This window comes from Pituophis catenifer, unplaced genomic scaffold, assembly GCF_029215685.1.
Source record: "Pituophis catenifer annectens isolate HBS135680 unplaced genomic scaffold, rPitCat1.0.hap2 SCAF_7, whole genome shotgun sequence".
Classification (NCBI taxonomy): domain Eukaryota; kingdom Metazoa; phylum Chordata; class Lepidosauria; order Squamata; family Colubridae; genus Pituophis; species Pituophis catenifer.
In genome coordinates this window covers 88394499-88421660 of record NW_027256887.1, presented here as the reverse complement: position 1 = coordinate 88421660, position 27162 = coordinate 88394499, and the positions used below count along the sequence as shown (strand labels likewise).

General features: G+C 47.6%; 2 protein-coding genes across 2 annotated transcripts in view; one reads left to right on the top strand and one right to left on the bottom strand.

Moving 5' to 3' along the window:
* Positions 1–5294, bottom strand: part of TNPO3 (transportin 3) — a 47857-nt gene extending 42563 nt beyond the window's left edge. The window contains exon 1 of the mRNA XM_070947727.1: positions 4828–5294. Coding sequence (XP_070803828.1) covers positions 4828–4971 — 144 coding nt within the window. The 5' untranslated portion in view covers positions 4972–5294. The remainder of the gene's footprint in view (positions 1–4827) is intronic.
* An 8067-nt stretch (positions 5295–13361) lies between these two features.
* Positions 13362–25803, top strand: TSPAN33 (tetraspanin 33). Its single transcript, XM_070946970.1, has 8 exons — positions 13362–13436; positions 15780–15837; positions 16587–16714; positions 18953–19027; positions 19813–19908; positions 20483–20611; positions 22941–23102; positions 25499–25803. Exons 1-8 carry the CDS (start codon positions 13362–13364, stop codon positions 25595–25597), a joined length of 822 nt encoding a protein of 273 aa, XP_070803071.1. The 3' UTR covers positions 25598–25803.
* Positions 25804–27162: the final 1359 nt, after the last annotated feature.

The following is a 27162-nucleotide window of genomic DNA, read 5'->3' as shown; positions in this document are numbered from 1 at the left end:
GAGAGAGACAGACACAGAGAAAAAGAGACAGAGAGAGAGACGGAGAAAGAGAAAAAGAGACAGAGAGAGAGAGCGAGAGGAAGAGAAAAAGAGAGATGCTAATCTTTGAATCTGTCAGAGTACAAGTAGTCCTCAACTTATGGCCACAACTGAGCCCAACATTTCTGTTGCTAAGTGAAATGTTTGTTAAGTGAATTTCGCCCCGCTTTACCACTTTTCTCGCCTCGGTTGTTAAGTGAATCCCTGCATTGGTCAAGTTGGCAAACGCTTGTTAAGTGAATCTGGCTTCCTCGGGGACACCGCAACTGTCACCAGTATGAGTCAGTTGCCGAGTCAGTTTGGTGACGGGGATGCGGCAACGAATCCCCGTGTGAAAGTGTGGAAAAAACGGTTGCTAAGTCGCTTTTTCCAGTGCCGTTGTAACTTCGGTCGCTAAACGAACCGTTGTTAAGTCGAGGACTGCCTGAATTTTCTCAGGATTCTGCCCCCAATGAGGGAGGGCAGCTCAGAAACGGTCAGCTCGCCTGAAAAAGAGATTTCAAAAATCGAACCTACAACTCTTGCCACTTTCTCTTCGAGAGACCCGCCCCGAGGACTTGCCTGGAGAAGGAAAGCAGGGATCAGGCAAGAAATAAGAAATTACAAGCTTAATTTCGGAATCTCATTGGCTTCATTTGGGCAGCCGTGCCGCCCTGCCGACTTCGCTCCCTGTCTGCGTTTTTCCAGAAATGAGATCTTGGCAGATGTGAATCAGGGTGAGTTTCCCTGCCGAAGGGGCGCTCCGTCAGAAACGCAGCCCAGCCCAGCCCTGGGGGGGGGGGTTAGGCGCCTTTAAAGAGTCGAATGAAATGAAATGAAAATAAATAAAAATAAGGATTTTCATCCAATCTAACCCCCCCCGCGGTGAAGCGCCCGTGGCATTTCATTCTGAGGCTCGCGGGGGATCCTGCTCTTGTCTGGCGACGTCGAAGCACAAATGCCCTTAAGAACGACTCTCCGGTGCAACAGCATTCAGATTAAAAAGAGCTGGAAGGGATCTTAGAGGTCATCTAGTCCAACCCCCATCCCCAGCCCAAGCAGGAGTCCCCTATGCCATTTCGGACTGATGGCAGTCTCGTCTCTCCTTGAAAACTTCCAGAGATGAAGCTCCCACAACTTCTGTTCCTTTCCTTGATGGTCCTCAGTGTCTCATTCTGTCAATACACGGAATCCTCCACTTATGACTACAACTGCGCCCCACGGTTACGTTGCAAAGTGAGAAATGGGTTAAGTGAGCTTGGCCCCCGTCTTACAACTTTTCTCGCTGCGTTTGTCCAGGGACTCACCGCGGTCGTTCAGCAAGTCACCCAGTCGTTAAGTGAATCTGGTTCCCCCCCCCATTGACTTGGCTGGCCAGAAAGTAGCAAAAGGGGATCACTTTTGGGACACTGCGACTGTCGTAAATGTGAATCAGTTGTCGAGCGTCTGAATGTAAATCGTGCGGCCACAGGGAGGCCACAACGGTCGTAAGTGTGGGAAAAATGGTTGAGTTGCTTTTTTTTTTCAGCCCCGGTCACTAAGTGAGCCGTTGTAAGTCGAGCACTACCTGTAGTAAGTAAATAAATGTACTAGTAGCTAAAGACTCCAAACAGCAAGCTGGCTGCTCACGAGTTCCAATCCTGTATGGAACTTCACCAGTTGACTTTGGGCCAGCCACTCCCCTTAGCCCTAGGAAGAAGGCAATGGCAAACGACTTCTAAAAATATTACTAAGGGAAACTCCTCCATGTACAGGCAGTCCTCAACCTACGACCACAATTGAGCCCCAAATTTACGTTGCTAAGTGAGACGTTTGTTAAGCGAGTTATGGCTTTTCGTGCCACATTTGACAAGTGGCTCACTGGAGTTGTTAAGTGAATTCCCCACTGACTTTAACTTAACCCTGGAGAAACCTAGGTTTAATCTTGGCTTCAGACAGATCATCATTGGGTGACTTTTAGCCAGTCACTCTCTCTCTCTCTCTCTCTCTCAGCCTAAACTGCCTTACATGTTGTGACTGCAGAATTAAAAAGGAAGAAAGACTTCGATTTCAATCATTTGAGGCTGAGGGATAGGCTATAAATCTAACAATATGGAATCCAACTGAATAAATGAAAATTTTCCCCCCCAGAAACATGCTAAGAACGGACTGCATGGTACATCGCCCCCAAAAACAACGCTGAAATACAGATTTCCAGAAAAGCGAGCTGCCTGAAAGCCACAGAGTTTGCATATGATTTCTGAAGCACTACACTAATAAAATAGAAATATGGTAAAAGGCTGGCTATTCTCAAGAACGGATATGAATCTACCAATACTCATATACAAAGTGACTTTATCCCTTTTCCTGTTAAGAGTTACTATATAGAACAGTGTTTCTCAACCTTGGAAGCTTGAAGATGGGTGGACTTCAACTCCCAGAATCCCCCAGCCAGCAGCGCTGGCTGGGGGATTCTGGGAGTTGAAGTCCACCCATCTTCAAGCTTCCAAGGTTGAGAAACACTGATATAGAAGATCACCTGGCTTAGAAGTAGGAGATACAACTGCATCTTATCCATTCAAGGTACAAGCAACAAGAAACAATTCTGATGTTATTTAGTTATTTAGCACCCAGGATCCCACATTACTCCCCTCTCCTCCTCTCCCACTCTGCAAATTCCACTCCCTTCTAGCACTGATGATGTTCCCTAGTTGGGTCACAAAACGTCTGCAAGAAAACCACCAAGCTCGGAGACCACCGTGGACCCTACAGTTCTCCTTCTCCTCCGTGAACTCCACTCCCTCCAAGCACTGATGATGTTCTCTAGTTGGGTCACAAAACGTCCGCAAGAAAACCACCAAGCTCGGAGATTACCAAGGACCTCACGCTTCAACCCTGAGCTACAAATATTCTCTTCTCTTGAAATAATTCCTCCTCAGTTTGTTTCAAGTGGGTCCAAACCTTCAACGCCCCTCAAAATTAACACTGCAGCTAAGGTGGCGGCCCACACCTTCCTGGGAAGCACAAAAAAGAGGGGGAACAATTATTAGGAGATACTTTCACTATCTCTGCCAGCCAGAAAAGCAAATAGAAGAGTTTCAAGAGCTGTAGTGAAACGGGAGAAGGTAAGATAAGGAAGCGCCAGCCTGCTCAAAAGTACGAAGAGCGCAAAAGCAGAAGAGACTTCACAAGGAATCCACTGGAAAAAGTTCATTCCTTGCAGGCCTGGAGTTGTACCTCCCTCCCTTCCTCCCCCTGGGTGTCGCAACACAAACCAGGAGCTTTAAAAAAAAAAAAAAAAAAAGTTGCATTTAGGGGAGGGAAAAAAGTTGCAACTAGGAAAAAGAAAAAATTGCCAGGAAGGGCATCCCTTCTTCATCAGCTTCCTTGCCTCCAGGGAATCAAGCTTTCACTTTCCAAAGTCCGTTGCGCAATTACAACAAAGTTATCTGGGATGCATTTTTTTTACCCCCCCCCCCCAAACCGCTTTTGCGGGGTGGAGCTGCCAGGTCAAGGTTTCCCCAGCTTGCATCTCGATTGAGCTTTCTCTTTCTGCGTCTTTGCAAAGGGTTTTTGGGGGGGATTGATTTGGGGTGCAAAGGTGAGAGACCCTCCCTCTTACCCTCCCCTCAGGCCTGCCTTGGGCACCCACGAAAAAATTGGGTGGGGGGAAGGGAATAATAGCCTGGTGGGCTGCCTTTTACCCATTCTGTGGGGTGACCTTGGGGGGGGGCTTTCAGAGGGGGCCTCCTTTTCGGGGCAGAGGGATGGGGAACAGAGTGGGTTGCCTGTTTCCAAAGGGACTCCAGTCCACCTTCTCCATCCCCTCAGCATTTAAGGAGCATTTAACCATTCCCCATCAGAGGGGGGCTCCCTTTGGGGTGGGTGGGATGGAATTACCTATTGGAAAAGGACCCAGGCCTCCTACTCTGCATTTAACTAGGCCAGGGGAGACATCTCCCCTATTTAAATGTGGAGGAGATGGAGAAGGGGACCTTGGGTCCCCATCCCAGCTACTCACACCAATGCTCTAGGGGAGAAGCCCCCTACTCTAAAAGGAGCCCCCTCTGAAAGGAGGCGGCGGCGATCATAATGGGGAATGGAGAGGATCGCCTGTTGCAAAAGGACCCGAGACCCCCTCCTCATTTAACCAGAGGAGGCCCTTCATCCTCCTTTCCTCCCCTCCTTAAACGTGGAAGGGGAGAAGGCGGCAATCCCCTCCCACTCACCCACCCCCATCCTCTAAGGGAGAGAAGCCCCCTACCCCAAAAGGAGGCCCCCTCTGAAAGGGAGGGCAATCAGGATGGGGAATGGAGACGGTCAGCTGTTGCAAAGGGACCCTAGGGGCCCTCCTCATTTAACCAGAGGAGGGGAGACCCTCATCCTCCTCCCCTCCTTAAACGTGGAAGGGGAGAAGGGGGGGCTGGGTCCCGTTGCAACAGGCGACCCCCCCTCTCCACCCATCCTGACCCTCTCGGGGAGAGAAGCCCCCTACCCCAAAAGGAGGCCCCATCGGAAATGGGGGGCGATCAGAAAGGGGGAATGGAGGGGGGGTCTCCTTCTGCAAGGGCCCCCTCCCCATTTAACCAGAGGAAGGGAGACCCTTCTCCTCCTCCCCTCCCTTCCTTAAATGTGGAAGGGGAGAAGAAGGTGACCCCACCCCCTCCGTCCCCCCTCCCCTACCCACCGATCCTCTAGGGTAGAGAAGCCCCCCCTCCGACCCCCAAAAGACCCTCCCCCTCCCTCCCCTCCCCCGGGCCGCGATCCCCCCCTCCGCACTCCCTCCCTCCCCCCTCCCCGGGGCCCCGAGGCTCCCTGGGCCTCCCTCACCGAGCGCTGGAGCTCCCCGAGCCAGAGGCTGGCGCGCTCCTTGCCGCTGGGGTCCGGGTCGTGGTAGAGCGCCTGCACGGCCTGGTAGACCATCTGCAGGCTCGGCTTCCCGCCGGCGCCCCCGCCGGGCCCGACAGGATCCATCCCGCCGCCGCCTCCTCCTCCTCCTCCTGCTCCTCCTCCTCTGGGCCTTCAAGCCTCCGAGGCCATCGCGGGCGGCGCCTCCGCCGAGTCCGTTACCGGGAAGGAAGCGAGCCGCCGCTGCGGGAGGAGGCGGAAGCGCGCCGGAGTCACCCGGAAGGCGCTCCCTCCGGAAACCACGCCCCGCGCCCTCGAGTTCCGGCCTGGCCGACTAGGCCTCACAGTCCAGCCGAGACGCCGAGGGAGAAGCCGGAACACCGAGCGGGGCCTCCCGCCTCGTGATGGCTGCTTTCCCCGGTTCCGGGCCCGAAAAGGACGGCCGCCGCGGAGAGACTTCCGGTTGGAACGGCGGATGTTCCCCTTCGCAAAAGCGTCCGGGCGGCTGCACGCGCTCGCCGGAAGTGAGCTCAGCGGCCGGAGAGGCGGGAAGGGCGGACGGGCGGGGTGTGGGGGAAAAACGTCCTTCTGCGCATGCGCGCGCGCGGCCGGGTCACCTTAGGTGCGAGCGGTTTTTTTTTTCTCCCTCCCTCCCTCCTACCACGTCAGCCAGAAGAGGCGGGGACTTCAACTCCCAGGATTCCCCGGGAGAAGTGCGGCGGGGCGGGGCGGGGGAGGCGTTGAAGCCACGCCTCTTCATCAGCCTGCCCTTGGTGGGTCGATTGCAGGCCGAAGTTCAACAGGGAGAGACTTTGGCCACATTTTGGTGGATTTTTGTGATTTTTTTTTTAGCTTCCTGGCTGATCAGCATCTCCTGTATGCTTTACGCATAAATTTGTGCTTTTTTTCTTTTTTTTTTTTAAATATTTTTAAATTTGTAAACAAAAGATAAAAACATCCATCATCCATTCCAATTACAAGTAGCGTGTCGATCGGTTACAAATTTTTTGTGCTTCATCTCATATTCATCATTTACTAATCCCCTAATTTCTCATAGTATCAATTTATTTATTTATTTATTTTATTAAATTTTTATACCGCCCTTCTCCTGCTGGACTCAGGGTGGTGAACAGCCAAGAATAAAAACATCACATACAAAAATTTAAAATCTTTAAAAGAATTAAACAAATTTTGGCCCAATAAATTTAAAACACCCCAACTAAAATCAATTTACAGTTACAAATATCTAAAAATATCTATCTATTCTATATATAATATATAACTTTATATCATTAACTTTATATCATCAATCTAACATATAACTTTATATCATTATTCTCATTTATCATTCATTTAACAACGGCATTTCCATCCCATTCATATCATAGATTTGTGCTTAAAGGCTAAATGCTTCTCCAACCTCTGGGTGCACTAGGACTACGGACCCCAGAATGCACAGCCAGGATGGGTGCTCATTCGTGGGGTGGGGGTGGGGTCCGTTTCCAACATATTTGAAATTTCCAACTGGTTGGAGAAACATGTTCCCCTGGACTGGGATTGGATATTGCACAGAGAAGGAGCTTTTTTTTTTTCCAATTAAATATATTGTTATTTATTTATTATATTTATAAGCCGCCTGTCTCACTATGGAAGTGATTCTGGGCAGTGTATAGAGAAAAAAAAAGTTGATGCCCAGGAGTGGAAAAAAATAAACATTCCCACTGAAACAAGCAGACTATAATTCTGTAAATGGGAGGGAATTGCATCCAGCAGATTGTACCATTTTGGGGGAAAAGGAAAAAAAAAAGGCTTTTGGTAGAAGCTAATAAAGGTAGTCCTCAACTTACGATCACAACGGAGCCCAGAAATGATGTCGCTAAGTGAGAAATTTGTTACGGTGAGTCTCACCCCGCTTTACAACCTTTCTTGCCACAGTCGTTAAGCAGATCACTGCAGTTGTAAAATTAGTCACCCGGTTGCTAAGTGAATCTGAATTCCCCGTTGATTTTGCTTGCCGGGAGGTCGTAAACGGGGAATCATAGGACCAAGGGATTCTGCAACCGTCGTAAATGTGGGTCGGTCATCGAGCATGCGAATGTAAATCACGTGACCAGGGGGATGCAAGTGTGAAAAATGAACATAAGTCCCTTTTTTCAGTGCCGTAACATCGAATGGTCACTAAGTGAACTGTTGTAAGTGGAGGACTAACTGTAGAGGCAGCACAATTGTATACCGCAGTGTTTTTCAACCTCAGACAGTTAAAAGATGGGTGGACTTGAACTCCCAGCCAGACTCCCGTTTTCCATGACCACAGCATCCCCATGGTCACGGGATCAAAATCCAGATGCTTGGCTCCTATTTACGACAGTCATCACGTCCCGAGGTCACGTGATCCTCTTTTTACGACCTTACGACAAGCCAAGTCAACGGGGAAGTCAAATTCACTTAACAAATCCGGTCACCAACTTAACAACTGCAGGGGTTCCCTTCACAGCTGTGGCAAGAAGAGTCCTAAAATGTAGAAAAACTCACTTAACGACTGTCTCGCTTTAGCCACACGAATGTTGGGCTCAATCGTGGTCGTAAGCTGAGGATTTACCTGTATTGTGGTACTTGGTTGCTGGAGGTTTTCAAGAAAAGATTGAACAATTATTTATCCAGGGTGATATAAGGTCTCCTGCCTTGAGCAGTGGGGGGGGGGGTGTCTGTGGGCGTGGCTTGGTGGGGGGGGTAATGACTGGGTGGGCGTGGCCTTTTTTTTTTTTTTTTTTTACTTTTAAAACCATTTTTTCTACAACCTCTTTGGCGAAGAGGTTGTAAAAAATGCTTTCAAAAGGCTCTGATGATCCCAGCTGAATTGCCTGATCGGCAGAGGCTTTTTTTTACTTTTAAAAGCCTCTGCCGATCAGGTAACTCAGCTTGGATCGTCAGAGGCTTTTAAAAGAAAAAAAACCCTTTTTTTCTTTTAAATGCCTCTGACGATCCAAGCTGAGCTGCGCGATCATCAGAGGCTTTTTTTTTTAACTTTTAAAAGCATTTTTTCGGCCGAAGAGGTTGTAGAAAAAATGCTTTTAAAAGTAAAAAAAAAAAAAAAGCCTCTGATGATTGTGCGGCTCAGCTGGGCATGGGGGGGGGGCAGGCAGTGATTTTTGATACCGGTTCTCTGAACCACCCGCCTCCATTGCTACCGGATCGGGTGATCCGGTCCGAACCGGGAGTATTTCACCCCTGCCTAGAAGTCTATGATCTAGCCTCCTGTAGGGAGTTTTTAGACTACATTCCTTGTTTTTCTCCACTCTACTTACATTCCTGTTTCTTTTTCCTCTAAATACTAGACACTGCGGTGTAGTTAAAGGTCCCTTGGGAGCGACAGAATTGGCATCAATCTCACAAAATAAACAATTTTATGTACAGTAGTGACGTAAACTATGCCCTAATGTGTGTCATTTAACTCAGTCTTGAAAAATCAATATTTTTTTTTGGACCTCTAGTGGATTATACGAGTAATTTATACTCCTGAGCTATGGAAACCGTTTTCTTCTCCCTTGCAAAACCATGAAAGGCACAGTATTTTCAACTTACGACCACCATTGAGCCCGAAATTGATGTGGCTAAGTGAGACACGTATTAAGTGAGTTTTGACCCATTTTACGACCTTCCTGGCCACGGTGGTTAAACGGATCACTGCGATTCTTCAATGAATAACCCGGTTGTTAAGTGAATCTGGCTTTCCCCGTTGACTTGGCTTGTCAGAAGGTCGCAAAAGGGGATCGTGTGTCACCCCGGGGACCCTGAGACTGTCATAAATGTGAGTCAGTTGACAAGCATCCAGATTTTGATCACCTGGCCATGGGGATGTTGCAGCGGTCATAAGTGTGGGAAATGGTCATAAGCAGTGGTGGGATTCAAAGAATTTAACAACCGGTTCTCTGCCCTAATGATGGGCTAGGTGGGGCATGGCCATGGTGGGCGTGGCCAGAAGGTGTGACAGGCAGCACTTGGTCTCCTGCACCCCCTGGGAGCAAAAATGGGCCACGGTGGGGCATGCTGCCCCCCGCGCCCTAAGGAGGACCCAGTTTTGGGCCTAGTAAAATGAGGACCCAGTTTTGGGCCTAGTAGGCCTCCCTGCAGCCTCCTGGGAGCAAAAACGGGCCATGGGGGGACGGACCCCCCCTCCGCGCCCCGTTTTGGGCCTAGTAGGCTTCCCTGCAGTTACCTGGGAGCCAAAATGGGGACTTTTGGAAGGGGCAGGGAGGGGAGGGGCCAGCCAGCAATTTAACAACTGATTTGCTCGAACCGGCTGAATCCCACCACTCGTCATAAATCACTTTTTTCAATGACATTGTATCTTTGAATTGGTCACTAAATGAACTATTGTAACAGGTTTGAGCTGGACAATTTTTCAGGGTTAGCAAAATTTGTCTTCTGGCTACAGTTCCAGAGGTTTAACAGGAACAGGAACTCAGGCTTAAATGCTGAGAAGACTTGATTATTCTTGAATTCTTCAGAAGAGACCATGAAACTTTTCACTACAGTATAAGAAGGAAGAAAGGAAGGAAGGAAGGAAGGAAGGAAGGAAGGAAGGAAGGAAGGAAGGAAGGAAGGAAATTTGACATTTGATTAATTGGAATCTAAGAGTATTGAATGCTGGTAAGGATAAAATACTAACTATATTAATAAATAGGATGTAAGTATATATATTTTGTTTACAAGAATGCTCATCATGGTTATGCAAGAATAAGAATGATTAGGAAGATTGAATTTAAAAGTAAGGATAATTGAATTTAAAAGTAAGGAAGATTGAATTTAAAAGTAAGGATAATTGTCGATGCAGAAAGTTGTAAAATATTATATAATGTTGTTATTTAGGTTTTGTATTTTACCGTTTGGTTTATGTATGTATGTATGTATACATAGATATATATATCTATATTCCTTTTTTTCTTTTTCTTTTTCTTTTTCTTTTTGTCTTTTTCTATTATGTTTTTGGTTTTAAAAATGTAAAATATTCAATAAAAACTATTTAAAAAAAAAACACCTCGTTTACCAACTGTCTTGCTTCACAGCACAAAATTTGTGCTCTGTTGTGGTCGTAAAACCTGAATTTTGAACGTTAGCATGGGCATTTACTGGAAAGACAGAATACAAAAATGTTTCAACTCGGTGCACACATTTAAAAACAAGATGAATTAAATATTATTAATTAGAGGGTCCATTTCTGCCTCTTGTGCTGGAAAGGAATTCTCAGGCCTAACTGTTGGCTTAAGATTTTAGGACTCTTCCCAGCACAGAAAGTCTTGAATTGGCTGCAGTTTTGCAAAACGGAGAAACACAGACTTCCTTGTCTATCCGTGGGAGGAATTAAGATTATTGGACAGGACAGGAGTAAAAACACAAGCATCAGCCAGCAGAGGCTGCCCTGAACAGGCCCATAAAGGAAGAAGGAATTACGGAGAGAAGCAGAAATAAAAATACATGAAAACGAAACTTAACTGGAATAGAAACAAGGAACAGTCACGATAAAGAGGAAGGGACTTTTGAGAACAAAAAGCAGAATGCAAATATCGGGTCAAGGGAAGCTCCCTTTTCAACCAGGAAGCCAAGAATCCCTTCCAAAATCTCAGACCTCTGAAGATGCACGTCCCATCAAAATCGTGGCATGCTTAGGTGAATTATACCTTCCAGATGTGCGGGGATGGGCACAATGGGGCTTGTAGTCCAACCCTCTGGAGCCTCCAGGAAGGCTGTCCTGTGAAGAGTAAAACCAATTTCCTGGGGAAATCATTTTGAATTGATATTTAATGCTGAATTTTAACCATCCTTGCCTCCATTTCAAATTGTAGCATTTTTTGTTTTGTTTTGAGTTTTTAACATTTTACGTGGCCATCATCCCTCTGCGAGTGAGATGGATGGTTTTAAAATATGGTAAGTAAATAACTGCTAGATAAAGAATATATTGTTATAGCATAGGTGAGTAACAGAGATGGAAGGGACCCTGGAGGTCTTCTAGTCCAACCCCCCCCCCGCTTGAGCAGAAGACCTTGTATCAGGGATGGAATCCAGTAGGTTCTGACAGGTTCTGGAGAACCGGTGGCGGAAATTTTGAGCAGTTTGGAGCAGGGGTCACCAATCTTTCGGACCTCAGGGACCCACTAAATTCATAATTTTAAATCCCGTGGACCACTAATACAATCTGCCTAATGACCAGCTGGGTGGGCGTGGCTAGGTGGTCATGTGACTGGGTGGGCATGGTCAACTCCATGTCACTCACGTTGAGGGGCACCTTTCCAGCCTCTACTCACCCCTCCCCTCCCAGCCACTCCTCACCTGCCTGCTCAGGCTCCTTAGGGCCCCAACAGGAAGCAGTTGTTGGAGCTAAGCAGCTACCACGAGAAAGAGTTGGCAAAACAGCTCAGTTCAAATTGGATCTGACCGAGAAGGAGGCTCAGCAGAAGCACCTCACTGATGACTAGGAGCATAGGCTTTCCAAGCAGAGGGAAGACCCGCGGGAGTGCAAGGTCAGGTACCGGTGCCTGGAGGCTCAACAGGCTGAGATGGTCAGCCAGTTCCAGGCCCTGATGCAGTCCCACTGGAACGAGGCCCTCCGGCTCTTTGCCACCAGCGGCTCTTCCCTCCAGCCTGCGCCCAAAGCCCCACACCAGGAGGCAGAAGCAGACCCCAAATCGGAATTTCTGCCCCCCTCCGACCCGCACAAAAAGACCACAAAGGGGGAGACTCTCTGCAGCAACACAAACGTTCATTGCACGTATCTGGTCCAGGGGTCGTAGTTTGAGGACCCCTGATTTAGTGCAATATAAAAAATGCAAATAATTTTTCTGCAGACCACAAAAATTTTCTCGTGGACCACCAGTGGGTGACCGCTGGTTTGGAGAACTGGTAAATACCACCTCCGGCTGGCCCCAGAGTGGGTGGGAATGGAGATTTTGCAATATCCTTCCCCCAGGAGTGGGGTGGGAATGGACATTTTGCAATATCCTTCCCCCAGGAGTGGGGTGGGAATGCGGATTTTGCAGTATCCTTGGCTAAGACACTGAGCTTGTCGATCGGAAGGTCGGCAGTTCAGCGGTTCGAATCCCGAGTGCCGCATAACGGGGTGAGCTCCCGTGACTTCTCCCAGCTTCTGCCAACCTAGCAGTTCGAAAGCAGGTAAAAAATGCAAGTAGAAAAAATAGGGACCACCTTTGGTGGGAAGGGAACAGCGTTCCGTGCGCCTTTGGTGTTGAGTCATGCCGGCCACATGACCACGGAGACGTCTTCGGACAGCGCTGGCTCTTCGGCTTTGAAACGGAGATGAGCACCGCCCCCTAGAGTCGGGAACAACTAGCACATATGTGCGAAGGGAACCTTTACCTGTGCTCATAACTCAAGGACTGCCTGTAAGTGACTTCTCTAGAAATTTAGCTCTTGGTAACTAACACCACTCTAAAGTAGGATCAATTGAGCCTAGGATCAGAGGTATTCTATGACAAAGATGGCATTTTTATAGTTTGAACTGTTCAACATCAACATGGCTTAGGACGTGGTTATTTACGGGACTGCCTGATGCCACCAGTAGCCTCCCACCGGCCGGTACGCTCCCACAGAGAGGGGTTCCTCCGGGTGCCGTCGGCCAAACAATGTCGACTGGCGGCCCCCAGGGGGAGAGCCTTCTCTGTGGGGGCACCTACGATCTGGAACGAGCTCCCCCCCGGAGATACGGAGGATCCCGGATCTGCGTACCTTCTGTCGCACGCTTAAGACGTTCCTATTTCATCAAGCCGGCCTGACCTAAGTCTTTCCCCTTTTTAAATGGAAATTTAAAATTTGGTTTTAAATTATTGGGGTTTTAAATTTGTTCAGCCAAATTATTTAATTCGTTTTAGTCTATTTTAAATTTTATATTTATATATTTTATTCTATGGCTGTTGACTGCCCTGAGTCCTTCGGGAGTAGGGCGGTGTACAAATTCAATAAAATAAAATAAATAAAATAAATAAACATTCTCCGCTCTCTTATTTCCAGGTATATGTGCCCGGTTTTTTGCAGAATGGTCGGTACAAAGTCATTTTTTAAAAAAGTTTTTTATTATTTTTGGAAACATAAACATGTTTCCAAAAATAATAAAAAACTTTTTTTAAAAAAAGAGACAAAGTCATTTTGACAGCGTGGGAACCCGTCCCTTTCGCGCAGGGCGCGCCGCCCTCCGCTTTAGCGCTTACGCGGCTCCCTTAAGAGAGTTTCGTCCTCCAGCTGATCGGCGGGACAGGTGGCCGGGAAACCCAGCGCTCTGAAGAAGAGGAGGGGAGCGGGGAATGAATGAAACGGGGGGTGGCCAATGGGGAAAAAAAGTGAAAACCCAGCCAGACCAATCGCCGCGCCGTTTGGCGAGTGGGGAGGGATGCACCTTAAGAGAGTAAAGAGCTGCGCGAGCCGGTGTTGGCTGGACCGGACTGGCTGGCTGGACGGAAGCTGGACTTGCTTGCACCCGGGACCGCTGGAAAAAAAAAGCCAGGGATATGGCCCTTCCCGGGGAGCGTGGGGCCAGCCCCCTGGTCAAGTACCTGCTCTTCTTTTTCAACCTGCTTTTCTGGGTGAGTCGGGCAGGAGGAGACGTGGGAAGGGGCAATACACGCGTGTAGAATGTGAATGCGGGATCCGGATCCAGCGGGAGGAGCGCTCGAGGAGCCCCCTCTTGCAGGGGAGCGCAGGTGGGGCCGCCCAATTTTTTTTTTTTTTTAATTTGATTTATATGCCGCCCTTCTCCGGAGACTCAGGGCGGCTTACAATGTGCTAAGCAATAGCCTTCATCCTTTTGTATATTTATACAAAGTCAGCTTATTGCCCCCACAATCTGGGTCCTCAATTTACCTACCTTAGAAAGGATGGAAGGCTGAGTCAACCTTGAGCCTTGGCGAGATTCGAACCCTGCAGTAATTGCAGGCAGCTGGTCTTAATAACCAACTTAATAACAGGGTGCCTTAAACCCCTGTACTACCAATCCCCGGTGCTTCTATTATCCCACCCTCTGGAGACGCGCCACTCGTGGGAAGGCGTGCATTTCAACGGCTAAAGCTCTTAAGAGTTGAAAGGGACCTTGGAGGTCATCTAGTCCAACCCCTGGAGACCTGGACCAGGGATTCGAACCGCCGATCTTTCTGATCGACAAGCTCAGCGTCTTAGCTACTGAGCCACCCTGCAACAAGCCACGATCGGCGGAAAGAAAGCTGGAACTCACTCCTTCCATCTGACCCGTGTTGGAAGCAGGATCCCACCCCCCCTTGAGGATCGAGGCTGCGTGCACGCTGCCCCAAAATGGGTCTGGGGGGGTTGGTGGTCTTAAAAAGCGAGTCTTCCACCCTTCTGCCTTGTTTGAGCCTCGAGCGTCTCCTTCAACCCGGGGTAGGAGAATGAGCAGGACGTGGGAACCGGGAAAGTTGAGTTTGGAAAACGGAGGGGCTGCCCCAGATCCGTCCTTGGCTGCTCCAGCAGGGCAGGGGGCTTCTGAGCCCCCTCCCCCAGATGGGTTTTGCTGGCCACAATTAGGATGTGCCTCCCATCCAAGGAGCTTGCAAGAAATGATGTAGTTGGGCTGCTCAAAAGCTTGACCACCTGTGGACTTCAACTCCCAGAATTCCCGAGCCAGCTGGCTCGGGAATTCTGGGAGTTGAAGTCCACAGGTAAAAAGTTCCCATAGTTACGCAGCCCTCCACTAATACTCAAGAACTTAAAAATGGGTGGACTTCAACTCTTAGAATCCCCCACTCGGCTTAAAATTGCTGAGCTGGCTGGTTGGGGAATTCTTGGAGGAAGTCCACCCATCTTTAAAGTCGCTGAGCCAGCTGGGGAATTTGGGGAGAGTTGAACTTCCCCCCAAACCTAAAGTTGCTGAGATTGAGAAATGCCAATCTAGATCTTGCCCTAATGGGAGGGGTTCTTCAATAAGCAATATGGGAAGACGGGGTGGGGGAGAGATTTGTCCTGTTCTGTCCCCGAAATATACAAAAGGCCCTTCTATCCAATTGTGGGATAAATAGTATCCCCGGTGGATAAAAATACAGAGGAAATAATATCCCGTGGGAAGGTGGCCAGGATTTAGTGAAGTTCTAAACGTCTCTATTGAAAAACTTGAGGGGTCCTTGGTGGTCTCTGAGCTGGGTTGTTTTTTCCTTGGAGACGTTTCATGACCCAACTAGGGAACATCATCAGTGCTAGAAGGAGGAGGAGGAAGAGGAGGAGGAGGAGGAGGAGGAGGAGAACAATTATTGGGTCCTTAGTGGTCTCTGAGCTGGGTTGTTTTCTTGGAGACGTTTCATGGCCCAACTAGGTAAGATCATCAGTGCTAGAAGGAGGAGGAGGAGGAGGAGGAAAACAATTATTGGGTCCTTAGTGGTCTCTGAGCTTGGTGGTTTTCTTGCAGACGTTTCATGACCCAACTAGGGAACATCATCAGTGCTATGATGAGGAAATCTCACCCCCTTCTAGCACTGATAATATTATCTAATTTGGGAGTGAAGCATCTGCAAGAAAACAGCCAAGTTCAGAGAGCACCAAGGACTCCACGGTTTTTCTTCTCCTCTTCTCCCCCTTCTCTTTCTCCTTCTCCTTCTCCTCCTCCTGTCTGCAAAGCCTTCTAGCACTGATGATGTTACCTAGTTGGGTCATGAAATGTCTGCAAGAAAACCCCCAAGCTCAGAGACCACCAAGGACCCCTCATTTCAACTCCAAGCTACAAATATTCTGCAAACAACAATACAAGTATTCTTTATTGAAAAACCTGGAGGTTTACGGTAAACTCTCCAGGATTGGAACTCCCCACGCCTGTTCTCCAGATCTGGGGGTTCAAGGAACTTGGAAAGATGGATCCCCCTGATCCTTTGGACTGCTGTTCCTGACCAAGGACCAGTTCTAATGCTCCTGGCTGTTTTTTTGTACAGGTGATTTCCGTGGTGTTGGTGGCCGTCGGGATCTATGCGCGTCTGTTCAAGCATGGAGGTAAGGTGTCAGCACTTCAAGCTGCATTTACTCTAGTGCTGACATAAGAAGGAGAAGCGGAGGCGTCTGGAAAGGGACGTTTGACTTTTCACCTACTTATTTTCCCTGGAGATAATATCCCCTAGGAGATGAGATGGGAGGGGGGAAATTCCTTCGAGCTGGAGCAGTAGATTAGGGGTAGAGTGACTTGGAAGATGGCCAATGAGTGCAGAGGAGTGGGGAAAGGAAAGGGAGGGTTTTGGGTCAGGAAGTCAGTGTTGGCTGCAATGGAGTCGGGTTTAAAATGTTGTGCTTAATAAATAGGAGTTTTTCTTCAAAGACTTTGTTTGAAATGCAATTTATTTGAGACGACCTTGAAACCTGACATAAAGTCTATGGAGATTCTCAATCATCCAGGTTGTGGTTTTCCTAAAGGTACATTTTTCTCAAGAGGCAACTGAACTTTCTGGGTTTTTTTTGAAGACGTTTCGCTTCTCCTCCAAGAAGCTTCTTCAGCTATGGTGGCTGGAGAATTCTGGGAGTTGAAGTCCACAAGTCTTCAAGCTGCCAAGTTTGAAGATCTCTGCTGTAAGGTCTTCCTGCTCTAGCAGTGGGTTGGACTAGATGACCTCTAAGGTCCCTTCCAGCCTAGGATTCTATGCTTTAAGTGAAAGGGAGAGCACCCACAATATGACGGTTGGTTTGATGCAAAAATGTTACCCGCCGGACCAAAACGGACAAACCCGCCTTTCTCTCCATTTCCTCGCTAGAAGCAGCTGTGGCTTGTCTTGCCATGGATCCGTCCGTCCTGCTTGTGGTCATCGGTGTCCTGATGTTCTTCATCACGTTCTGTGGCTGCGTGGGCTCCATGCGGGAGAACATCCCTTTGCTGCTGACGGTGAGCGATGGGCTTCCATGAATGGTCAATGATAGGAATAGCAAGAGCCCTTAGTCTTATATACCGCTTCAAATGCTTTAGAGCCCTCTCTAAGCAGTTTACAGAGTCAGCCTCTTGCCCCCCAACCATCTGGGTCCTCATTTGACTGACCCGGTCAGGATCGAACTGTTTACAGTGGGCAGAGTCAGCCGGCAAAGCTGCATTCTAATCACTGCATCACCATAGTCCTTCCTTCCTTCCTTCCTTCCTTCCTTCCTTCCTTCCTTCCTTCCTTCCTTCTATCCACCCATCCCTCTTTCTCCCTCCCTTCCTTCTTTAGCACTTAGCAATAGACTTATATACCGCTTCACAGTGCTTTCATAGCCCTCTCTAAGCGGTTTACAGAGTCAGCCTATTACCCCCAACAATCTGGGTCCTCCTTTTGCCAACCTCGGAAGGACAGAAGGCTGAGTCAACCTTGAACTGGTCAGGATTGAACTGCTGCCAGTCGGCAGAGTTAGCCTGCAATACTGCACACTCACCACTGCGCGACCAGGGCTTTTCTTTCCTTCCTTCTCCCTCTCCTCTCCTCCCTCCCTCCCTCCTAATCCTAACCCTTCCTCCCTTCCTTCTCATCACCCATCCTTTCCTTCCTTCCTTCCTTCCCTCTTCTCTCCTTTCCTTCCTTCCTTCCTTCCTTCCTTCCTTCCTTCCTTCCTTCCTTCCTTCCCTCCCTCTCCTTTCCTTCCTTCCTTCCTTCCATCTCCTTTCCTTCCTTCCCTCTCCCTTCCTTCCTTCCTTTCCTCCCTCTCCTTTCTTTCCTTCCTTCCTTCCCTCTCCTTTCCTTCCCCATCCATTCATCTCCTTTCTCTCTCTCTCCACCTCCTTCCTTCCTTTTTCTTTCTCCTTTCCTTCCTTTCTTAGCACTTAGCAATAGCACTTAAACTTATATACTGCTTCACAGTGCTTTACCGCCCTCTCCAAGCACTTTCAGTCTATACACTAAAAAGTTATTAATTTCTAATTTGAGAAAGTTTTTTTTTCCTGCGTGACCCTCCTTAGAGACTCCTAGCTGAAAAGAAATAAATTCACAAAGGAACTTTTATTTACAGCCACAGATTTGGCTGGAGATGAAAACAGTTTTATCAAAAACAATTCAATTGATAAATATCACACGAAGTGTTTACAAATCAAATTCAGAATGTGTAACTAAAGACCTTGTTTCTATAGCTCGGTCGAAAAATTGCTTATTGTTTATCTGAAAGTAAAATTTTAACTTGTTCAGAAATGCCTTGGCATCGATTTTTTTAAAAAAGGCTGGATAATATCCTGCTGAAAACTCTTACAAAATTCATAATGGAAGAAAATATGATGCACCGTTTTAAAAATAACAATTAGGCCTCTGCTTACAACCGTTTGTTTAGTGACTGTTAAAAGTTACAATGCCCATAAAAAAAAGTGGTTTATAATTGATCCTCACACTTACAACGGTCAACAGCATCCCCACGGTTACATGATCAAAATTTGAGTGGCAACTGGCATGTACTTATGATGATGGTTGCAACTTTCTGGAGTGGCATGAATGGCAACCTTCCCCATTGTTTCCAGTAGAAATATTGCCGGAGTTTGTTGCAAAAATCAAATCCAGAAGCACACACTAATTCAGCAGGATTAATTTAAATAAGAAACTTCTTTATATACAAGAATATACATTCAATACCAACAGCAGAGTTCTTTCAATGTGGTAGACGTTACAGGCAGATCACAAGGCAGGAGAGAACAGTTAGTTTCATTTCAGCAGAGGAGACAGCATGCACAGACTGCTTAGTTTCAGTTTCAATTCTCTGCATAGACTCAGAAGCTGCAGAATAAGACAAGCCCTGGCTCCAGTCTGTCTCAGCTCCCAATTGGCTGACTTAGTTGCTATGCCTATTAATTGGCTGACCTTGTTACCATGTCTCTGCCAGTTCATGAATAATCTGACAAATATCACTTGGGGAATCTGGACTTGTTTAACAACAATGGTGCTTCGCTTTACGACCATGGAATAATGCTTGGTAAAATCGGGTCTCGTCCTGTGATGACTCGATTTGCTTATGATGGAGATTGTGGTTTCAATTGTGGTTGTAAGTGGCAGACTTAACTATATATTTCTTTGAATTGTCCCAGAGTCCTTGACTGAGATGTGGGGGGAGGTGGGGGGCGGGGGGGGAAGGGTGTATAGAAATTGACTAAAAAAGAAATATTTTGTCCTTGCAGTTTTCCTTCTGTTTGGCCCTCCTTTTCCTGCTGCAGCTGGCTGCAGGCGTTCTCGGATTCGTCTTTTCGGACAAGGTGGGTGCAGAAAAACTCCAGCCTGCATAAAACTCTACATCAATATCATTTGTTCAGGAAAAAGGTTCTTTTGGGTGAACCGACCTCTTATACAGTCGTGGTGGTGCAGTGGTGAGAATGCAGTATTGTAGGCTAACTCACTGCCCACTGCCAGGAGTTCGATTCTGACCATCTCAAGGTTGACTCAGCCTTCCATCCTTCCGAGGTGGGTAAAATGAGGACCCAGATGGTTGGTGGCAAGAGGCTGACTCTGTAAACCTCTTAGAGAGGGCTGTAGAGCACTGTGAAGCGGTATATAAGTCTATGTGCTAGTGGTAAGTGGGAAGGGAGGGAGGGAGGGAGGAAGGAAGGAAGGGGGAGGAAGGACAGAGATGAAGGAGGGGTGGAAGGAAGGAACATAGGGGATGGAGGAAGGAAAGAGGGAAGGAAGGAAGGAAGGGGGAGAGAGAAAGTAGAGAAAGGATGGGAAGATGGAAAGAAGGATGGGTGGAAGGAAATAAGGAAGGAGAAAGGAAGGAAGGATGGAAGGAAGGAAGGAAGGAAGGAAGGGCCTTGGTGGCATAGTGGTTAGACTGCAATATTGCAGGCTGACTCTGCTCACTGCCAGCAGTTCAATTCTGACCGGCTCAAGGTCGACTCAGCCTTCTATCCTTCCAACGTGGGTCAAATGAGGACCCAGATTGTTGGGAGCAAAAGGCTGACTCCGTAAACCTCTTAGAGAGGGCTGGAAAGCACTGTGAAGCGGTATATATGTCTACATGCTAGTGTCATTTTTTTTGTTCCAGGCGCGAGAGAAGATGAGTGACATGGTCAACAACGCCATTGTGCACTACCGAGATGACTTGGACCTGCAGAACCTGATCGATTTTGGTCAGAAGGAGGTAGGGTTTGGTGGGACCATCCAGTCTTCCTTTGGTCTTCGAAACCCAACAGCTGGTTGGGTTGCCCAATGACAAAGGAAGGCCAGGACCAAGAGGTTGTCCATGCTGGAGCCCCACCCTCCCTTTCAAATTGAAGCTGGTGGTGGGATCACCTGGTACTTAGAAGACCTGTGAGAACCTAGATCTTTGAAGGACAGTCTAGAACTAGGGTGTGTGTTTTTTAAAATCATGATTATGGATCGTTGTACTCTGATGCTTCATAGAATCCTTGGGCTGGAAGAGATCACCTGTACCATTTCAGACAAGTGACTGTCCAGTCTCTTCTTTAAAAACTTCAAATATTGGAAGATGCTCTCATGTCTCCCCTAATTCTTCTTTTCATTAAACTAGACCTACCCAATTCCTGCACCCGTTCTTCCTATGTTTTAGCCTCCAGTCCCCTAAAATCATCTTGGTTGCTCTACTTCTGCACTTTTTCTTAGGGTCCTACAAGCATTTATTTAGCCACTGTTCAAAGATGTCGAAGGCGTCGAAAAAATGATTGATGAAGTGCCTCTCCTTCCTTTCCACGTAGTTCGGCTGCTGTGGGGGCGTCTCCTACAGGGACTGGTCCCAAAACATGTACTTCAATTGCACACCCCAAAATCCCAGCCGGGAATTTTGCTCGGTGCCTTATTCCTGTTGCCGGCAGCCGAAAGGCCAGGTGAGTCAAAAAGGAAGGCTCTCTCTTGGTGGGGATGATGAAGTCCAGGTGGGCAGGGAAGAGACCGATCCAAAATCACGGGGCCTACCCATCCAGATACTTCTGCACATGCACAGAAGCGTCGCTTACGCTCACGAGCGAACCGGTGGTGGGTTGCTCCCGGTTCGCACCGGTTCGTAAGAACCGGTAGTAAAAATTTGTAGTAGTTCGGAGAACCAGTAATAACATTGGCTGGCCACGCCCCCGAATCAGTCCCCGGCCCGGTCGCCGCTCGCTTACCCCGCCCACCTCATCAGAGGCTTTTTTTTTTTTTTTTACTTTTAAAAGCATTTTTTCTACAACCTCTTCCGCCGAAAAAAATGCTTTTAAAAGTGTAAAAAAAAAAAAAGCCTCTGACGATCGCGCGGCTCAGCTGGGATCGTCAGAGGCTTTTAAAAGCATTTTTTTTTTACTTTTAAAAGCATTTTTTCAACAACCTTAAGAGGTTGCAGAAAAAAATGCTTTTAAAAGCCTCTGACGATCAGGCAACTCAGCTGGGATCGTCAGAGGCTTTTAAAAGCATTTTTTTCTGCAACCTCTTAAGGTTGTAGAAAAAATGCTTTTAAAAGTAATAAAAAAAAAAGTTGGCCACGCCCACCCAGTCACATTACCCCCCACAAGCCACGCCCACAAAATAAGCCACACCCACAGAACCGGTAGTAAAAAAATTTAGAACCCACCCCTGGAGCAAACGGTAGCAAACTAAATTGAAACCTGCTACTGAATGAAACTAATACGGCTGTCCATCTCACGAGAACTGACTCTGGATGGTGTACAAGGAAGATATGTAGCAACGCAGGTAATCCTTGACATAGAATCATAATTCTGTAGTCCTCGACGTATGACTATAATTGAGCCCAGCATTTCCGTTGTTAAGTGAGACATTTGTTAAGTGAGCTTTGTCCCGTTTGACGAGCTTTCTTGCTGCAGTTGCTAAGTGAAGCACTGCACTTGTCAAATTAGTAGCCCGGTTGTTAAGTGAAATCTGGCTTCCCCCATTGACTTTGCTCATCAGAAGGACATTGCAACCGTCATAAGTACGAGTCAGTAACCAAGCATCCGAATTTTGATCACGGGGAGGCTGCCCCGGTCGTAAGTGTGAAAAACGGACGAACAATAAAGTCCCTTTTTTCAGTGCCATTGTAACTTTGAATGGCCACTAAGTGAAATCTTGAAAGTCGAGATCTACCTGTAAATTGTCCTCATGAATGTTCCCATCACCAACTCTGTACACTGAATTCTGTAAATTTAAACCCCAAAGCTCTTTTACCAGGGAAATCTAACTTTGTGCATCTGGATGCACGCACCTGTGTGTGTTTTAAAAGTAAAACATTTTTACTTAGTCTGCCAATATTTGGGGGAGAAACCCTTTTACATTCCTATTTTCCCCAAATGTGGCCATTCCTTCTTATTTACTCGCTGCCCTGGGAAAAAAAACCATATGGGCAGTGGTGAAATTCAGATTTTTTTACTGCTGGTTCTGTGGGCGTGGCTTGGTGGGAGTGGCAGGGGAAGGATACTGCAAAATCCCCATTCCCACTTCACTCCAGGGGAAGGATACTGCAAAATCCCCATTCCCACCCCACTCCAGGGGAAGGATATTGCAAAATCTCCATTCCCTCTCCAGTCCTGGGGAAAGGATACTGCAAAATCCCCATTCCCACTTCACTCTAGGGGAAGGATATTGCAAAATCTCCATTCCCTCTCCACTCTTGGAGGAAGGATATTGCAAAATCTCCATTCCCAACCCCACTCCAGGGGAAGGATATTGCAAAATCTCCATTCCCAACCCCACTCCAGGGGAAGGATATTGCAAAATCTTCATTCCCAACCCCACTCCAGGGGAAGGATACTGCAAAATCCCCATTCCCTCCCCACTCCTGGGGGAAGGATGTTGCAAAATTTCCATTCCCTCCCCACTCCAGGGGAAGGATACTGCAAAATCCCCATTCCCACCCCACTCCAGGGGAAGGATACTGCAAAATCCCCATTCCCTCCCCACTCCTGGGAGAAGGATATTGCAAAATCTCCATTCCCTCTCCACTCCTGGGGGAAGGATATTGCAAAATCTCCATTCCCACCCCACTCGGGGGCCAGCCAGATGTGGTATTTGCCAGTTCTCCGAACTATTCAAAATTTCTGCTACCGGTTCTCCAGAACCTGTTAGGACCTGCTGGATTTCACCCCTGCACATGGGATATTTAAAGGGCCACAGTTCCAGGTGAATAAGTATAACCTTGCCTGGGAATCCTTCTTTGCGTGTGACCCTTTTTGGCCTTTTCCTGCCCAGTTGGTCATCAACACTATGTGTGGTAAAGGAGTGCAGACCCTCAGCTACTCCATTGCGGGCGAAGTCATTCACACCAACGGCTGCATCGATAGGCTGGTGGACTGGATGCACAGCAACCTCCTGCTCATCGGGGCCGTGGCCCTGGGCCTCACGCTCCCCCAGGTAAGGAGAAGAATAAGGAATAAGAATATAGAACAATAGAATAGAATAAAATAAAATTCTTTATTGGCCAAGTGGGATTGGACACACAAGGAATTTGTCTTTGGTGCATATGCTCTCAGTGTACCTAAGGAGAATAAAATACATTCATCAATCAAGAATAAAAAGATACAACTCTTAGCGATAGTCAAGGTTACTAATAAGTTATCAAATCGTACTAGGAAAGTTTTGTGACCCAGGCCCAAGTAGGTAGTAATCGATGCAAACAGTTCCAAAACAAACAGACTTTATTAGAACAGCTGAGAATTAACTCCTTCTCAGCGTAGTCCAAACTAAATTAAAACAAACCCTTCATAACACAAATTCTTCAGTCTAATCACCAACCTTGGTATAATTAGGCAAACTGCCAAAGGCTTCTCTTGGCAAAAGTTCAGAAGCAGAAGACGCCGACAAGAGATAAGTGCAGCAAGAGTATCAACATTGTTTTCCGACAAAGAGCCCAAGAGCCGTTGCTGGTCTTTTAAGCCTTATGGGAGGGGCCAATCATCTCCTGGCCTTTCTCCTGAGTCGTCCTTTTTGCTTTAGCTGCTTCTCCCTTCTGGCAGCTCTTCTCATGCGTCCACTAGGAACAGGCTCCTCCTGTTCCTCTGCCTCTCTGCTGTCATTCTCTGGAGGCTCTGGAGTCCGCACATCACTCCCCGATGGCCCCGGCCCCATCTCTGCCTCCGACGCAGAGCCCTCATCCGGGCCTTCTCCAGCCTCCAGGACTGGCCCACGTTCTTCCTCAGCCTCATCACTGTCCAACTCCGCTGCCAGCTCCGTAGGCTGCTAGCGAACCACAACAGAAACAAATAAAAACAATATAATTGAAAGATACAAGCAACATGCTTATAGTAATAAGTGGGAAGAGATAGATGCTAGTATGGAAGAGAAGAATAATAGTAATACACTTAGTGAATAATTTGACAGTGTTGAGGGAATTATTTGTTTAGCAGAGTGATGGCATTCAGGAAAAAACTGTCCTTGTGTCTAGTTGTCTTGGTGTGCAGTGCTCTATAGCGTCGTTTTGAGGGTAGGAGTTGAAACAGTTTATGTCCAGGATGCGAGGGGTCTGTAAATATTTTCCCAGCCCTCTTTTTGACTCGTGCAGTAGACAGGTCCTCAATGGAAGGCAGGTTGGTAGCCATTGTTTTTTCTGCCGTTCTAATGATCCTCTGAAGTCTCCGTCTGTCTTGTTGGGTTGCAGAGCCAAACCAGACAGTTACGGAGGTGCAGATGACAGACTCCATAATTCCTCTGTAGAACTGGATCAGCAGCTCCTTGGGCAGTTTGAGCTTTCTGAGTTGGCGCAGAAAGAACATTCTTCGTTGTGCTTTTTTTGATGACGTTTTTGATGTTGGGTGTCCATTTTAGGTCGTGAGATATGGTAGAACCTAGAAATTTGAAGGTCTCTACTGCTGATACTGGGTTGTCCAGTATTGTGAGAGGTGGTAGTATGGGAGGGTTTCTCCTGAAGTCTACCGCCATGTCTACGATTTTGAGTGTGTTCAGTTCCAGATTGTTCCGATCGCACCACGAGGCGAGTTGTTCAACCTCCCGTCTTTATGCGGATTCCTCGTTGTCTCGAAGGAGACCGATGAGGAATGGAATAAGGGATAGAATAGGAATAGGAACGGGAACAGAACTCAATTCTTTATTGGCCAAGTGTGATGGGACACACAAAGAATTTGTCTCCGGTGCTAAAGCTCTCAATGTACACACAAAGAGTAAGGACTCCGTTCTCAACTTTTGCTAGGTGCCTTGGTGGTGCAGCGGACTAAGTGCTGTTATGTAGCACTTAGCTGCCAGCAATTAGTGCAAGTTCAAATCTCACCAGGCTCAAGGTTGACTCAGCCTTCCATCCTTCCGAGGTAGGTAAATTGAGGACCCGGATTGTGGGGGCAATAAGCTGACTTTGTAGACACACCGCTTATAGGGGGGCCAAAAAGCCCTAATAAGCAGGTATATACAAAAGAATGAAGGCTATTGCTATAAGAGCATTGTAAGCCGCCCTGAGTCTTCGGAGGAGGGCGGCATATAAATTGAACTAATAAATTGAAGTAATAAACACACAACACAGGATCTCCTTCCAGAGGGAGTGTGATCATGGATGCAGCCCAGTCCAAATTGAAGCTAGTCCTCGATGTACGACTGTTGTTCCCTTAGTGACCATCCCAACTCAGAATGAACCTCCCTGGGATAATAGGCGGCCATAGACAATTGAATCCCTAATTTCCGTTGCAAAGGGAGACCTTCGTTAAGTGAGTTCTGCCCCCAGCTGATGAGACAGGCTCAACTCTTCTCACGTTTTGTGTCCTTTTGTGTTTCTCTCCCTTTTTCCCCCGACCCACCGGCCGCAGCTGATTGGCATCCTGCTGTCCCAAGTCCTGGTCAGTCAAATCAAAGACCAGATCAAGTTCCTGAGCTATAACCAGCGACATCAGACCGATCATTGGTAGTCAAGGACAGGCATCAAAGGAGCCCCTTGGTTGAGGAGCAGAAGATGTCCAAGAACTTCCTGCTTGGATGCCTTCAGGAACTGGAAAGATCTCCATCCAGCTAAGCTTCCAGGAACTTCGGAGGTGGACACCACCTTCTCCTTTTCTCCTGAATTTAGGAAGAAGATCCCCCGTAAGGTGGACTTTGAAGGAGCAGCATAGGAAGAGCGTTGACGAGGTTTTGAACTTGGGTGTTGGAGAAGACAACTTAAAACAGGGGTCTCCAACCTTGGCAACTTTAAGACTTGTGGACTTCAACGCCCAGAGTTCTTCAGCCAGCAAAGCTCAGCCAGTTTTGCTGGCTGAGGAACTCTGGGAGTTGAAGTCCACAAGTCTTAAAGTTGCTAAGGTTGGAGACCCCTGTCTTAGAAGACTGCGGGCAACCAAGACAACGGACCAAAATAGATCGTTGAAGAAATCTGGGTAGATTTCTCACTCAAGTCACAAATGACCAGGCTCAGATCATCCTATTATGGACACTTTTGTTTGAAGACCTAACTTCTGGAGAAGGTTCTAAGGTTGGGACAGATGGAAAGAAAGAGATGAAGAAGACCAGGGAGATGGACTTGGCTAGAATGGGTGAACCGTTGGAAGCCCAGAATCAGATTGGGGACATCCTGGAGAACATCTACGTGGTCGCTAAGAGTTCACCCCAACTTGATGGCACATACTGGTCGTTCTCGACTTACGACCACAATTGAGCCTAAAATTGATGTTTCTTAACCAGACATTTGTTAAATGAATTTTGCCCCGTTTTACGAACTTTCTTGCCACAGTCGTTAAGCGAATCGCTGCAGTGGTTAAGTTAGGAACACAGTCGTTAAGGGAATCCAGCTTCCCCATTGACTTTGCTTGTCAGAAGGTCACAAAAGGGGGATCAAGGGACCCCCTCCCGGAACACTGCAACTGTCATAAATACAAATCAGGTGCCAGACGTCCAAATTTTGATTATGTGACTGTGGGGATGCTGCAACGGTCGTAAGTGTGAAAAGCAGTCACAAATCACTTTTTCAGTGCCATTGTAATTTCCAACGGTCACTAAACCAAACGATTGTAAATGGAGGACTACGGTATCTGTAGTGGAGTGTGGCAATGAGTGGACCAGTTCCCAGAATTCCCCAGCCAGCAGTCTTATCCCGTGATGGTGGCACGTGGAGCCATATCAGTGGGCACGCGAGCTCAGCTCTGGCACACATATGTGTGCCGGCCAGCAGATTTTCAGGCCTTCTGGGCCCACCAGAAGTCAGGAAACACGCTGTTTCTGGCCTCCCCAGGCTCCTAGAAAGGCTCTGGAGCCTGGGAAGAGCGAAAAACGGGCCTGTGCCTGTGTCATTTTTGTGGTCCCATTTTTCATTACCACAAAGATGAAGCCGAAGAGGCTGGTCAAAGGGCTCTGAATCAAAATCCCTACAGGACCAAGGTTGGGGGTGGGGTGGGGGGTTTGAAACCATCTTTCCATTTTGGGGAGGGGGGGCTCTTATCCACAGCCCAGACTTCTTAAACCGGCTTCTGAACAGACCCAGGTG

Excerpts from the sequence above, each read along its gene's own strand:
- TSPAN33 (XM_070946970.1), top strand. The coding sequence starts at position 13,362 with ATGGCCCTTCCCGGGGAGCGTGGGGCCAGCCCCCTGGTCAAGTACCTG. Across the intron at positions 19,909-20,482 it reads TCGATTTTGGTCAGAAGGAG|TTCGGCTGCTGTGGGGGCGT; the intron begins GTAGGGTTTGGT and ends CTTTCCACGTAG. Across the intron at positions 23,103-25,498 it reads TGGGCCTCACGCTCCCCCAG|CTGATTGGCATCCTGCTGTC; the intron begins GTAAGGAGAAGA and ends CACCGGCCGCAG.